The 16,746-nt window shown below is 39.0% G+C and overlaps 1 protein-coding gene across 1 annotated transcript in view; it reads right to left on the minus strand.

Annotated features, from left to right (window-relative positions):
- The window catches only part of CHST9 (carbohydrate sulfotransferase 9), a 201,359-nt gene that overhangs the window by 97,139 nt on the left and 87,474 nt on the right, over window positions 1-16,746 (minus strand). The window contains exon 3 of the mRNA XM_068563451.1: window positions 284-329. Within this exon, the coding sequence (XP_068419552.1) occupies window positions 284-329 (46 nt within the window). The remainder of the gene's footprint in view (window positions 1-283; window positions 330-16,746) is intronic.

Here is a 16,746-nt window from a genome sequence, read left to right on the forward strand (position 1 = left end):
CGTTAATTATTCATTAAACCAGATATAAGTGAAATCCATCTTCAAAGTCTTTGGCTTCCTTTGTAAATTTCTTGAGGGCAAGGATCATGATTTGCTCGCTTCTCTCCCCCATCCTCTAAGACTTCATACACCCCAACAATGTCACCTAGGCTATGCTTTCTGATGATGGCTATCATCATAAGAACAGGTGTTTAAAAGCAACATTACGGGGTTTTCAGATATTGTGGGTTTTTGCTCTGCTTATCTAAAACTACCTGAGACCCAAACATCACGGAGAGTTTACTCCCTGATTCTGGCTATAGGCTGTAAGTAATTTACAGGCCCCCGTCCTGGAAAAGAAGAGAGACGAAATTCATATATTACCATCACATGCAAAGACATTTAAGAAACAATCTACATTGATATACCTCAAAGTCTCTGATATTTATTGCTAGCCAAGAAAATCATGGGAAGGGAGAGGATCGTGAAACAGAACATGTCATCCCTGTGTTTCTGGGCTACTCAAGTGGTGACAGGCTTCATGTCACTTATTAGGAAACCTGGCATTACCTTCAAATTTTGCCACAGAAAAGACAGCTTTGTGCCTATACCGTCTACATCAGAGAAACAGAGCTGGGGACTACTGGGGTAGGCGGAGCTGGAAAACATCCATCACAAGGAAGAAAATTTCCTTGGATTCTTTGCATTCTACTCCATAACCTTTCAAGGTGTCGATACACAATTATAGTTTCTGCTTAAAATTTTTGAGTACTTAGGATAGATCTCTTTAGGTAAAATTGATACTTGGGATAGATACGCCATGTACATCTCCTGGTATGGGACATCAAGTGACCCACTTTTGGATAACTTGGTTTGTGAAGCTTGGAAGAGTAAATGAACTGAAATCTAGGATAAAAGAACAAAAGCTCTTTGAGGGAAGCGATCCCATGGATATTTAAATGATCCAGAACTACTGGTGGTTTACTTTGTAGTGAAGAGCTCTAATTTGGGGAGTTTCCCTTGAGCCAACGATTTTCCATCCTGATAATCAAGAAAGACGACCTCTTTCTGCCAGACGAAATTACTAAATGTAACATAGAATATTTCTTCTGGTTTAGTCATCTCTGGGAAGAGGTGAGTCTCAACTCATTCTGAGAACAATTCTAGAGAACCACAAGACGTCTATTCAGACTTTCGCTTTCTAGATTACACTGGTCCAATTCTTCTTTCAAAAAAACATATTATAACTATATAACTATATAATATATAATACATATTCTATACAGTACACTCTACAATATATTTTATATATTGTATAATTTTAATATATATTACATGTGAAACTATATATTAATATATATCTTACACATATGTATATGTAATGTTTTCCTCTTTGCATATTGTCTTGTTTTTCAAAATATCCCTTTCAAAGTATGTTGATAAAAATGTGAACAATTACTTAAGAATGATGAGGCTTAAACAATGGTAGGATTAATTCTCTGTCCTGCTATTCTGCTCCATTTTAAAAACCCGCTATCGGCGTGATTCATATATAATATTGTTTTCCTAACCTTAATTGAAACATAGATCCTATTGGCACTTGCCTTCTTAATTAATCTATCGCCAAATTTCATTTGTGCTAGAATATACCAGTTTATACTTATGTCAATTAAATGCTATTCTAGTAATAACTTATAAGGCAAAAGAATCTGAAAAAGAATATATATATATATATAAACTGAATCACTTTGCTGTACACCTGAAACTAACACAACATTGTAAATCAGCTATCCTTCAATAAAAAAAACTATAAAAAAATAAATAAAACTAAAAAAAGTTTATTTTAAAAATGCTATTCTATCTTTAGAATGATTTAAAGAATGTATCCAAGGGCATTTTGCGTCATATTGTCATGAGTTTCCTGGGATAAGGTATCAACAGCTCCACTCGATTTAGTAATTTCTGCATTTTGGATGAAGGCACTTGTAAGTCATTTGTACACCTCATCAATAAGTTATAGGTCCTACAGTACAACTGATCCACACGGGTTAGAACTTGATATTTAATCCACTGCTTCAACTCACTTTGATGTAATTGCAACTTTATATTTACTGGTCACCCACGTAACAATAGCATGATTAAGGTCACACTTCTGTGGCTTGGTGATAACAATATTGTTTAGGCTAGGACCCCAAATCTTTCTCTATACAAAACTGATTTTATCTGGCACATTTCATTGTTTATGTAATCTGTCACGTAACCATGGAAGGAAATTAAATCGATGTAGAAAAAAATGGCTATTCAAAGAGTCAAATGCAGCTGCTTCCTTATCTCTTATGATATTCTGCTAAATTGCTTACAGATTGCATGAGAAATTGTTCTCATCAGGTATTGCCTCTAAGCCCTCAGGTTTATAATGATCAAGTCATTTCCTTTAAAAACGTGGATATGACAGGCTTTTTCCCCATCTCCACGAAGGCTCAACTATAAAGGCTGTGCAAGGACTTCTGCCAATTTCTTCTTTGTTTTATTTACTGTAGTAAAAAACACATTAGATGTGTCCTCAATAAATTTTAAAATGTACAGGACGGTATGTGAAGTGTAAGCACAATGTCGTACAGCAGATCTCTAGAATTTTTCATCCTGCATAACTGAAACTCTATACCTACGGAACAGCAATTCTCCATGCCGCTCTCCCCACCCCCAAGAAACTACCATCTGTCAATTTCTCAAGGGTCTCAGGAAACCTGACATTGGGGCATAATAATAAGATTACACTCCCAGACTGGATACACTTTGATGGTCTAGTTTGGCTTTCCACTTGTCACAGACTGAAGTATGTAGTTAGATGAATGCGTGTCCTACACTATATGGTAAACTTGTTGAAAACAAGTTAGTTAGATGATTCAGTCTTACTTCTCTTTATAATTTCCCCAAACCTAGTTTAGTGTTGTATATAAATATGTAATGAATTAAACTGGAATATTTCTTTTCAAAGGTTAATATTAATTAATGTTAATTTTAAGGATCTGATAAAAAGACAGGAAAGTAAATGCCATTTATTTTTGAATTGATGAACTGTCTCCTAAAAAAAAAAAAGCCTCCTCTCTCACGTCCCAATAATAGTAATAGCATGCATAGCCCTTTAGAGGGTTTGACTATATCTTTTAAATCATTGCTGTTCCTATATATTTTTTTAACGTAATGACTCACTAGGATGTTGAGCTCAGTCTGTATAATCAATATAGGCTGACTTTCTTGCTACGTGATCATGTATTAAATAACGATGAATGTTTTCCCATGGTCAGCTGCGGAAATGGTTTTAAATGTCAGCATACGGGCTTGCTTCACACAGTGGAAATTAACTGGGTTTGGCCAGAGCCACTAAAGTTAATAAGAATTCAAAGCTCACATCCAGTGAACCTGTTCTTATATTGCACTTACAAGATTGATTACAATATTAAAGGCTTAATTGAGTAGCATAGACAATCTAATGAAACAAGATCTTTCCCCATCATCACATTACTTTATTCTGAGTCATTTTTGTTTTCGGTGGGGAAGCACGTTTCACCTGTTGAAACTTGGTGTAAGCACCATACTAAGTGAATAGGTCTAGAACTTTGATGGGAAATCAATTTATTTTTACATCTTTATTGTAGTATAATTGCTTTACAATGTTGTGTTAGTTGCTGCTGTATAACAAAGTGAATCAGCTATACATATACATATATCCCCATATCTCCTCCCTCTTGCGTCTCCCTCCCACACTCCCTATCCTACCCCTCTAGGTGGACACAAGGCACCAAGCGGATCTCCCTGTGCTATGCGGCTGCTTCCCACTAGCTATCTATTTTACATTTCGTAGTGTACATATGTCCATGGAACTCTCTCACGTCATCCCAGCTTACCCTTCCCACTCCCCTTGTCCTCAAGTCCATTCTCTGTGTCTGCATCTTTATACCTGTCCTGCCCCTAGGTTCTTCAGAACTTTTTTTTTTTTTTTTTTTTAGATTCCATATATATGTGTTAGCATATGGTATTTGTTTTTCCTCTTTCTGATTTACTTCACTCTGTATGACAGACTCTAGGTCCATCCACCTCACTACAAATAACTCAATTTTGTTTCTTTTTATGGCTGAGTAATATTCCATTGTATATATGTGCCACATCTTCTTTATCCATTCATCTGTTGATGGACACTTAGGTTGCTTCCATGTCTGGGCTATTGTAAATAGAGCTGCAATGAACATTGTGGTACATGACTCTTTTTGAATTATGGTTTTCTCAGGGTATATGCCCAGTAGTGGGATTGCTGGGTCATATGGTAGTTCTGTTTTTAGTTTTTTAAGGGACCTCCATACTGTTCTCCATAGTGGCTGTATCAATTTACATTCCCACCAAGAGTGCAAGAGGGTTCCCTTTTCTCCACACCCTCTCCAGCATTTACTGTTTGTAGATTTTCTGATGATGGCCATTCTGACCAGCGTGAGATGATATCTCATTGTAGTTTTGATTTGCATTTCTCTAATGATTAGTGATGCTGAGCATTCTTTCATGTGTTTGTTGGCAATCTGTATATCTTCTTTGGAGAAATGTCTATTTAGGTCTTCTGCCCATTTTTGGATTGGTTCTTTGTGTTTTTGATATTGAGCTGCATGAGCTGCTTGTATATTTTGGAGATTAATCCTTTGTCACTTGCTTCATTTGCGAATATTTTCTCCCATTCTGAGGGTTGTCTTGTCGTCTTGTTTATGGTTTCCTTTGCCGTGCAAAAGCTTTTAAGTTTCATTAGGTCCCATTTGTTTATTTTTGTTTTTATTTCCATTTCTCTAGGAGGTGGGTCAAAAAGGATCTTGCTGTGATTTATGTCATAGAGTGTTCTGCCTATGTTTTCCTCTAAGAGTTTGATGGTGTCTGGCCTTACATTTAGGTCTTTAATCCATTTTGAGTTTATTTTTGTGTACGGTGTTAGGGAGTGTTCTAATATCATTCTTTTACATGGAGCTGTCGAATTTTCCCAGCACCACTTATTGAAGAGGCTGTCTTTTCTCCACTGTATATTCTTGCCTCCTTTATCAAAGATAAGGTGCCAATATGTGCATGGGTTTATCTCTGGGCTTTCTATCCTGTTCCATTGATCTATATTTCTGTTTTTGTGCCAGTACCATATTGTCTTGATTACTGTAACTTTGTAGTATAGTCTGAAATCTGGGAGCCTGATTCCGCCAGGTCCGTTTATCTTTCTCAAGATTGCTTTAGCTATTCGGGGTCTTTTGTGTTTCCATACAAATTGTGAAATTTTTTGTTCTAGTTCTAGAAAAATGCATCGGTAGTTTGATAGGGATTACACTGAATCTGTAGATTGCTTTGGGTAGTATAGGCATTTTCACAATGTTGAAATGGTATATCTCTGCATCTTTTTGTATCATCTTTAATTTCTTTCATCACTGTCTTATAGTTTTCTGCATACAGGTCTTTTGTCTCCTTAAGTAGGCTTATTCCTAGGTATTTTATTCATTTTGTTGCAATGGTAAATGGGAGTGCTTCCTTAATTTCTCTTTCAGATTTTTCATCATTAGTGTATAGGAATGCAAGAGATTTCTGTGCATTAATTTTGTATCCTGCTACTCTACCAAATTCATTGATTAGCTCTAGTAGTTTTCTGGTAGCATCTTTAGGATTCTCTACGTATGGTATCATGTCATCTGCAAACAGTGACAGCTTTACTTCTTCTTTTCTTATTTGGATTCCTTTTACTTATTTCCTGTCTCTGATTGCTGTGGCTAAAACTTCCAAAACTATGTTGAATAATAGTGGTGAGAGTGGGCAACCTTGTCTTGTTCCTGATCTTAGTGGAAATGGCTTCAGTTTTTCACTATTGAGAACGATGTTGGCTGTGGGTTTGTCATTTATGGCCTTATTATATTGAGGTAAGTTCCCTCTATGCCTACTTTCTAGAGGGTTTTTATCATGAATGGGTGTTGAATTTTGTCGAAAGCTTTTTCTGCATCTATTGAGATGATCATGTTTTTTTTCCTCCAATTTGTTAATATGGTATATTACATTGAATGATTTGCATATATTGAAAACTCCTTGCATTCCTGGGATAAACTCCACTTGATCATGGTGTATGATCCTTTTAAAGTGCTCTTGGATTCTGTTTGCTAGTATTTTGTTGAGGATTTTTGCATCTATGTTCATCAGTGATATTGGCCCGTAGTTTTCTTTCTTTGTGACATCTTTGTCTGGTTTTGGTATCAGGGTGATGGTGGCCTCGTAGAATGAGTTGGGGAGTGTTCCTCCCTCTGCTATATTTTGGAAGAGGTTGAGAAGGATAGGTGTTAGCTCTTCTCTAAATGTTTGATAGAATTCGCCTGTGAAGCCATCTGGTCCTGGGCTTTTGTTTGTTGGAAGATTTTTAATCACAGTTTCAATTTCAGTGCTTGTGATTAGTCGGTTTATATTTTCTATTTCTTCCTAGTTCAGTCTTGGAAGGTTGTCCTTTTCTAAGAATTTGCCCATTTCTTCCAGGTTGTCCATTTTATTGGCATATAGTTGCTTGTAGTAATCTCTCATGATCCTTTGTATTTCTGCAGTGTCAGTTGTTACTTCTCCTTTTTCATTTCTAATTCTATTGGTCTGAGTCTTCTCCCGTTTTTTCTTGATGAGTCTGCTTAATGGTTTATCAATTTTTTTTTTATCTTCTCAAAGAACCAGCTTTTAGTTTTATTGATCTTTGCTATCATTTCCTTCATTTCTTTTTCATTTATTTCTGATCTGATCTTTATGATTTCTTTCCTTCTGCTAACTTTGGAAGTTTTTTTGTTCTTCTTTCTCTAATTGCTTTAGGTGTAAGGTTAGGTTGTTTATTTGAGATGTTTCTTGTTTCTTGAGGTAGGATTGTATTGCTATAAAATTCCCTCTTAGAACTACTTTTGCTGCATCCCATAGGTTTTGGGTCATTGTGTTTTCATTGTCATCTCTTTCTAGGTATTTTTTGATTTCCTCTTTGATTTCTTCAGTGATCTCTTGGTTATTTAGCAGTGTACTGTTTAGCCTCCATGTGTTTGTATTTTTTACAGATTTTTTTCCTGTAATTGATATCTAGTCTCATAGCGTTGTGATCAGAAATGACACTTGATATGATTTCAATTTTCTTAAATTTACCAAGGCTTGATTTGTGACCCAAGATACTATCTATCCTGGAGAATGTTCCATGAGCACCTGAGAAGAAGGTATTCTCTTGTTTTTGGATGGAATATCCTATAAATATCAATTAAGTCCATCTTGTTTAATGTATCATTTAAAGCTTGTGTTTCCTTATATATTTTCATTTTGGATGATCTGTCCATTGGTGAAGGTGGGGTGTTAAAGTCCCCTACTATGATTGTGTTACTGTCAATTTCCCCTTTTATGACTGTTTGTATTTGCCTTATGTATTGAGGAGTTCCTATGTTGGGTGCATAAATATTTACAATTGTTATATCTTCTTCTTGGATTGATCCCTTGATCATTATGCAGTGTCCTTCTTTGTCTCTTGTAATGGTCTTTGTTTTAAAGTCTATTTTGTCTGATATGAGAATTTCTACTTCAGCTTTCTTTTGATTTCCATTTGCATGGAATATCTTTTTCCATCCCCTCACCTTCAATCTGTATGTGTCCCTAGGTCTGAAGTGAGTCTCTTGTAGACAGCATATATATATGGGTCTTGTTTTTGTATCCATTCAGCCAGTCTATGTCTTTTGGTTGGAGCATTTAATCCATTTACCTTTAAGGTAATTATCGATATGTATGTTCCTATTACCATTTTTTAAATTGTTTTCACTTTGTTATTTTAAGTCTTTTCCTTCTCTTGTGTTTCCTGCCTAGAGAAGTTCCTTTAGCATTTGTTGTCAAGCTGGTTTAGTGGTGCTGAATCCTCTTAGCTTTTGCTTGTCTGTAAAGGTTTCAATTTCTCCGTCAAATCTGAATGAGATCCTTGCTGGGTAAAGTAATCTTGGTTGTAGGTTTTTCCCTTTCATCACTTTAAATATGTCCTGCCACTCCCTTCTGGCTTGCAGAGTTTCTGCTGAAAGATCAGCTGTTAACCTTAAGGGTATTCCTTTCTGTGTTATTTGCTGTTTTTCCCTTGCTGCTTTTAATATTTTCTCTTTGTATTTAATTTTTGATAGTTTGATTAATATGTGTCTTGGCATGTTTCTCCTTGGATTTATCTTGTATGGGACTCTCTGTGTTTCCTGGACTTGATTGACTATTTCCTTTCCCATATTAGGGAAGTTTTCAACTATAATCTCTTCAAATATTTTCTCAGTCCCTTTCTTTTTCTCTTCTTCTTCTGGGACCCCTATAATTCGAATGTTGGTGTGTTTAATGTTGTCCCAGAGGTCTCTGAGACTGTCCTCAATTCTTTTCATTCTTTTTTTATCCTGGTCTGTGGTAGTTATTGCCACTATTTTATCTTCCAGGTCACTTATCCGTTCTTCTGCCTCAGTTATTCTGCTATTGATTCCTTCTACAGAATTTTTAATTTCATTTATTGTGTTGGTCATCGTTTGTTCACTCTTTAGTTCTTCTAGGTCCTTGTTAAACATTTCTTGTATTTTCTCCATTCTATTTCCAAGATTTTGGATCATCTTTACTATCATTACTCTGAATTCTTTTTCAGGTACACTGCCTATTTCCTCTTCATTTGTTTGGTCTGATGGGTTTTTACCTTGCTCATTCATCTGCTGCGTATTTCTCTGTCTTCTCATTTTGCTTAACTTACTGTGTTTGGGGTCTCCTTTTTGCAGGCTGCAGGTTTGTAGTTCCCGTTGTTTTTGGTGTCTGCCCCCAGTGGGTAAGGTTGGTTCAGTGGGTCGTGTAGGCTTCCTGGTGCAGGGGACTGGTGCCTGTGTTCTGGTGGATGAGGCTGGATCTTGTCTTTCTGGTGGGCAGGACTGCGTCTGGTGGTGTGTTTTGGGGTGTCTGTGAACTATGATTTTAGGCAGCCTCTCTGCTAATTGGAGCGGTTGTGTTCCTGCCTTGCTAGTTGTTTGGCATAGGGTGTCCAGCACTGTAACTTGCTGGTCGTTGAGTGGAGCTGCGTCTTGGCGTTGAGATGGAGATCTCTGGGAGAGATTTTGCCATTTGATATTATGTGGAGCTGGGAGGTTTCTGGTGGACCAATGTCCTGAACTCGGCTCTCCCACCTCAGAGGCTCAGGCCTGACACCCGGCCGGATCACCGAGACCCTGTCTGCCACACGGTGGTCAAGTCAAGACTTTCCATTGTGATTTCAATGGAAAATCAGAACTTCCAGCTTCTGTGATGCAGCAGGATTCCAAGAAGGCAAATGGAAAGTACACAGGGAAGAAGATGAACTGCAGCAAAGCCTTTGTCCTATGATAGTGACCTCGCGGGCTCGCTGGGCGTGAGGGCATGTGTGTGGCTCACCCTCCGCGGGCAGTCAAGGGTTCTCTATGGGAAAGTGGAGAGGAGCTCACGGAGCCGCTCTGCCTCCGCTTCACTGTATACTGCTCCACATACAGTACATGCCGCCGGAAATCAATTTTTTAAAAAAGGCATTTCACTGATCCTTCTTCTGAGGGTTCGAGCACTCTATGCAGCATGAGTAGCACAGCCAAGCAGAGCTCACATTCAAGTGAGGAAACACAAATATGCCCATAATGTACTTTTCTGAAAGTAGTTCTTCTGGCAGCATGATAAATTTATTCAGTTGGTTATCATCATTCTTGCCTAACAGAGAATAAAAGACGGGAAAAGGATGGGCAGTTTCCTAAGGCCATGCGGCAATTTGTTGTTAAAATTGAAACAGGGTTACATTTCATGAATGAATGTTTTCTCCAGCTATACCTGTCATAAATGTGATTATCAATACCCTCATAGTTTTACATAAAGATATTCTGATACAAAAAAGTTTTTCACAGTGAAGTTTAGGTCCTTTGTTGTATAACATTTGGTTGCTGGGTTTAAGTTTATCCCGGTATTTTATTTTGTAATATTGGTTTGGTCTCACCTTACCTTCTTTCCTGTTTCCTTTTAACATCACCTGGATATACAATTATTAAATCAATAGTAACCACAATAACAGCTAACATGTACTGAATCCTTATTAAATATCAGACATGATGCTGAGCACTTTATGTGAACCTCATCGAATCTAATACCAGAAGAATCCTGTGGGAATATGACCTGGATTTCTGCTTATGGAATATAACTACGTGTTTCCAGTTTTTCACTCTTTTACATAAACCACCCCCATCATCATCATCTATATTTCCTAGTTTCTATTCCATTAAGTGGATTGAGAACTTAAAGACACAAAGTGGAATCCTTTTAGATTTGAGTTTTTTCCTAGTATTTTATCATTTTATTTTCACATCTGATTCTGTAGCTTTTTACTTTTAGTAACTCAACCTTGAGTCTTTCCAGAACATTTTTATAGAAATTCTTTTATGCATTCATATGTCATTGGTTTTATATAATTTATAATTGAATAATTATATTAACAAGTACAATGGGAACAAACACAACTAATTCTTGGTCTGTATTTATCCCCACAGGTGGGGTCAGAAGTTATAGGAGGGCTCAAGAGACAGCAGGTGAGGCCCTGGTGGTGAGGTGGCTGGGAGCATCAGTCAGTAGGTTATATCTAGGGCAGGGAGAGAGTTGCTTAGTCAGGGAAATCATTTAAGAGAAGGCTAGTTAAAAGAACTTTTGTTGTATTTGATACTTTAACTGCATAGGCATTACTTTGATAAAATTACTGTAGAAGATAATTTTTTAAAAAATGGAAGCAGGAGAAGAAGGAGAGTGAGTTTAGGTAGCTTGCCCAGGATTACAAAACTAGAGATGGAACTGGATTTGGCTCCAGAATTCAGCATCCAAGTCTAGCATTTCAGTGCTCTTTCCCTCCAACCCATGAGCCTCAGCACAGAGAGAACTCTGGAGGGTTGGGTGGGCTGCTGCCACCAAGGAAGGGGGCTTGAGACAGCTCAACAGTGGTCAGCAAGAGAACACAGTAACAGAAGCGAGAAGAAGCCAGAAAGTAATGAAATAGTCTTGGAAGTTTGCAAAAGAACGCTGTTATTGTGTTAACCTTAAGTTAACCCAAGTATTTCTTGACCTTGGGCCTCACTGGTTCAAAACAAAAGGGTTTTCAGCAAATAAATTTGGCCAACGGATACTGCCAACTATTTTCAGAACCAGTTTTTGCAACTCTGAAATTGAAGAAACCCTGAAAGGGCATCCCTCCCCTCCAGCAAACAAAAAACAACACAGAAGAACCTCTGACCCAAGGGTCCCATGGGAAGCCAGGTGTGGGAGCAAGCTTAGTGGAAATCTGTGATGACAAATAGCATTTAAAATGAAGTCATTTGAATCTCACCCCCACTTCCTTCTAATCCTTGGGTTTTATGGCTTCTATTTCCATCAAGTCTTTCTTTGAGTAAGACTAATGAAGCACCAGTTTTGAAGAACCACCTAGCCTCTGTTAAAAAGGAAACAACAGGTCCAAAATGGAGTCACTTGTGCTAAGCTCATGTCACCAAACAGAAACTTAATACCTAACCTAACTGCAGTTTGAATCTCCCCAGGAATGTAGTCTTAACTGGTCAGTTTGGAATTTTTTGGTCAGCACCGATGAGGTAATCTGCCACAGAGACCCTTTTTATCCACCAAAGGAAGATGCTGTAATCCGATCTTTCCTTATCCTTTCCTCTTTCTGCCTATAAAAGCCTTCCATCTTCTACAGCCTCCTCAGAGCTCCTCTCAACTTGCTAGATGGGATGCTGACCGATTCATGAAGTGTTTAATAAGGTCAATTAGATCTTCAAATTTACTTGGATGAATTTTGTTTTTTAACACCTCCTAGAAGCGATGATTTTACGGTAGCTGTTTTAAAATGCCTCGGAATGGATTATGCTTTTCCATTAAGTATTAATGATTTCAGTTTATGTTAAATGCTTCCTATGTTTTTGTCCTTGGCATTTTCCAAATTGTTTCCTTCAAGAAGAAAATTAGAAAGGCATTAAGATTTCTATGACTTCATAATAAATTCATAAAAAGGTTAAGATCTCAAACGGCTATCCCTTCAATAAAATTATGTTAAGTTGTACAAACGGTTTGGACATGGGACATCACTTTTATGCATTTTCAAAAGCAGCTATTTCGATTTCTAACTGATGTGGTTTCAAAAATAATTATTGCGATCATTGAGCTATAAACGCGGTTGAGATTTAGAGCCTCCTTCATATAAAACAGTTCAATATCTTTTGGGAAGCAATATTATAAGCAGTGGAATAATTATTTAATTAACATGCATGCAAAGGTAAGGAGTGTATGGGTAAACTGCTTATTTCATTTTCTAAAGATTGCAAAATTAGTTAATTAACTAAAGGAAGTACACATGAAAAAGAGAAACAGGGTGAGATCCAACATCAGTGTGTATAATGAACACGCCCTTTCATGGAATCCTGCTTAGCTGACGCAGCTTCTGTGCTCTGTCCTTGGCCAAGTGCACGCTGCCCACTCAGGGGGACCCAGCACTCTACAGTATGCTTTATGTAAGACAGAGTACAGATTGAACCATATGCAGCTGGGCACTGAGAGACAGGACGAGCCCAGGCGGGAGCCTGTAAAGTGAGAACAGCACTGAAAAGGGACAGGTCCGATTCTGCAGCTATCTCAGGGGAAACCAATGAACTCAGCTTCCTTGAGCCCTAATTCCTTCATCTACAAAATGTCTTAATGTCCATCTTGGCTTTGAGATTCTAGGAAACGGGGCAGTCCCTAGGTTTTTCCTATTTATGTTGTATTTCATCACCGCCACTCCCATACGTGCTGTCATATATGTCACCTCCTCTGATCCTCACTGCTATTACTTGCTGGCATGTTATCCTGCCTCACTCTTGCCCTACCATCTCTTCAGAAATTTCACCCTCTCTCCTGTCTCTCACTCTCACCTATACTTGATTCAGTCCCAAGTATATATAGACGTTTAGCTCTGACCTCTCCTGAACTTCAGTTCTGCTTCTCCAAATTCTAGCTTCCACATGGGTGTCCTATTCTTGGATCAAATGCGACTAGACTTGAAAGAAACTCGTAATCCTTTTCCACAAACCACCCATCCCTCTGAACTTGCACATGTGTGTCTATTACACAGACTTCTCTGCCAGTCAGGCTTGCGACTTTGACTTTCCCCTCATCTCCTCCTCACACCTGTTTCCAGTCACGTTCTGATCTTTTCTTTCTATGTCTCACACTCATTCTTCTTTTTTATATTAACCTCCCATCAATCCCTCCAGGATCCTGAGCACATCAAAGTCTAGACTACTGCAGTGGTCTCCAAACTGATGTCCTGATTTCAATCTCCATCCTAATGTTAATATACCAAATTAATCATTAAAAAAACCACTTTGCCTGTGCTAATCTCCTCCTCAAAATCTCTATTTGCTTCTCACTGTTACCAGGTCCCATCTAACTCTGCATTCAGTGCTCATTAAAATATGATCACTGCTTACCTAAGCAACTCAGAACTTGCCTATACAAGGTCAAGTCCATTTCTAGTCCCAAGCCTGAAATAGCCAACTCTCTTCCTTCTGTTTGACAAAGTCCATTCCTTCTTCAAGATCTAACCTTGATGACCTCATCTCTCCATGTTCTGGGTGGTCGTCTTCTGAACTTTAGTCGTTATCGCTCATTTGAGAGGCAGGCAAAGCCCAGGAACAAACAGCATGCCAGGCTAGGCACTTACATATAAAAACTCACTTGTTCCTTGACCTTATCTGGTAAGTACAATGCCTATTTCTACTTTACAGGTCAGAGCATGGCTCAGAGAGGGTACTTAACTTGTCTAGGTCACAAAGTTGCCAAGTGCTGGATCCAAACCCGGGCAGTCCAGCCACAGAGCGCAGGCTCCTAGCCCTCACACCAACATCTACAGAAGCATCTTTTGTTATAGAAATCATTCTGTCAGGACTCCCCTGGTGGTCCAGTGGTTAAGAATTCACCTTCCAATGCAGGGGACGTGGGTTCGATCCCTGGTGGGGGAACCAAGATCCCACATGCTGTGTGGCAACTAAGCCCGTGCGCCACAACTACTGAGCCCCACGCCACAACTAGAGAGAGCCTGCGTGCCACAACGAAGAGCCCATGCACCACAATGAGAGATCCTGCATGCCGCAAGGAAGATCCTGTGTGCCGCAACTAAGACCCGACGCAGCCAAATAAATAAATAAATATTTAAAAAAGAAATCATTGTGTCAAGTGTCTGCCCCACATGCAAGCTTGTTAAGGGAAAGCACTTTGTCTCTGTTCTCTCTGAACCTCTGACTAGCGAACAGAGATGCTAAGAGACACAGGAAGCTCGCTAAAACACATGGAGACACACATTTTCCTTCTTGAGCTTTCCTACATTATCTTAAAAGCACGGCTACATATTCTGCAGATCAGAAAAGGGGTAATATTCATAATAAAAATCCCTTGTACATTTCCACGTTTCAGAATGTGGGCCAGACAATGAAGAAAGGTCTTCTAATGTCATAGCCTCCCTCCCTCATTTTCTTTTTTCTTTTCTTCCTTCCTTTGTCACTCTCTCAACAAATATTTGTTTTATGCACACTACATGCCAGAAAAACAAACCTCTGTGTGTGTTATTAACATTTCCATCCCACATGCTGAAAGATGGAGGTGAGTAATATAAAGTAAAATCAAAAGCAATAAAATGACTGCTAAAATTTATTGTGAGCATACCATGAGCTAGACATCAGGGCCTTGACAGGTATTTTCCCCCTTAATCCTCATAACAACTCTGTAAGATAATACTATTATTATCTCCATTTTGCATATAAGGGGAATAAGTCAAGAGAGGTTAAGGTCATATGACTCCCAAGGGACAGAGGTGGGATTCCAGCCCTGGTCATTTGAGACTAGGGCTTATACTCTTTTTTTTTTTTTTTTTTTTTTTTTTTTATTTTTGTCTGTGTTGGGTCTTTGTTGCTGCACACAGGCCTTCTCTAGTTGCGGTGAGCGGGGGCTACTCTTTGTTGTGGTGCGTGGGCTACTCATTGCAGTGGCTTCTCTTGTTGCGGAGCACGGGCTCTAGGTGCATGGGCTTCACAGTAGTTGTGGCTTGCGGGCTCAGTAGTTGTGGCTCGTGGGCTTAGTCGCTCCGCAGCATGTGGGATCTTCCCCGACCAGGGCTCGAACCCATGTCCCCTGCATTGGCAGGCAGATTCTTATCCACTGAGCCACCAGGGAAGCCATAGAGCTTATACTCTTAACCTTAACCCTGGAGTCCTTCCAGGAGTAGATTTAGCCACATGGCATGCAGAGGGCATATGCAAAATTGATTTCATTTCCTTTGAAAAGAGTCCCACGAATAGTATCAGAGTCCAATAGGGATGCTCCCAGTGTCAGCACAGACTTCACCCAAAAGCAGGTGTGTGACTTTTAACAAGTTACTCTCTCAGGGCTTTATTTAATCCATTTGTAAAATAAAAAATTAGCACCAGATCATCTCCAGACTTCCTCCCAGACACAGATCTTCCATTATTCTAAAGAGGCAGCTGTGGGGCAGAGAGAGTTCTCAGGTTTTGGAGTCAGAAGAAGTAGGTTTGTTTTGTTAACCGGCACCCTCATCGCAGCCCCCATCACAGGGCCCTGCATCCATCACTTCTGGCTTGTCTCCTGTTGACCTTAGCTGCCTGGAAGATAATTGGCCCGCCCAGATGTCCTCTGAAAATCTGCCCTCTTAGCAGATTTTTAAGTGCACAGTACGTTATTGTTGATTATAGGTACAATGTTGTACTGCAGGACTGGAGACCATCTTGCCTGACTGAAATTTTATGCCCGTAGATTAGTAACTTCCTATTTCCCCCTCTCCTCAGACCCTGGGGACCACCATTTCACTCTTTGATTCTATGACTTTGACTATCTTAGGTACCTCATATAAGTGGATATTTATAATATTTGTCTTTCTGGGTCTGGCTTATTTCACTTAGCATAATGTCCTCAAGCTTCATCCATGTTGTTGTGTGTTGCAGAATATCCGTCTTTTTAAAGGCTGAATAGCATTCCATTGTATGTATATGCCACATTTTCTTTATCCGTTCATCTGTCAATGGCTATTTAGGTTGTTTCCACATCTTGGCTATTGTGAATAATGCTGCCATGAACATGGGAGTGCAAATATCTTTTGAGATCGTGATTTCAATTCTTTTGGGTAAATACCCAGAAGAGGGAGTGCTGGAGTACACGGTGGTTCAATTTTTTGAGGCATCTCCATACTGCTTTTCCATAGTGATTGCACCATTTTGCATTCTCACCAACACTGTGTATGTAACTACCTAAGAATTCAAGATCAAAGTCTCAATTTCTGAATTCTTTATTGCCCTGTTCTATGGCTGTAGGTTTTGCTCTTTGGCTGTGAGACTTGCACGCAGGTCCAATATTCCCTCGTTGTAAGTTCTAGCTGAAGAGGAGTTGTGCCCATAAAATAACGCACCTGATTTGGAAGGGTGTTCACATCATTCTTTCCCTCCTCTGCATTTTCGGGATTGTTTTGCTAAGCAGCACGATCCATGCCAAGCTTTTTCTTTTCATCTGAAATACAGTCTCTTTATGTTTTCGCCCTACAGGCTTTTTTGGAGTAATCTCATCTACTTTGTTGGCATTGATGACGACTATGTTTACACCACTGACTCCCAAATTTCTAAACTGCGTCTCTCACCTGAGCTCCAGACTGAAATAAGAACGTGTTCAGCG

This window comes from Eschrichtius robustus, chromosome 14 (genome assembly GCF_028021215.1).
Source record: "Eschrichtius robustus isolate mEscRob2 chromosome 14, mEscRob2.pri, whole genome shotgun sequence".
In the NCBI taxonomy this organism is placed as follows: Eukaryota; Metazoa; Chordata; class Mammalia; order Artiodactyla; family Eschrichtiidae; genus Eschrichtius; species Eschrichtius robustus.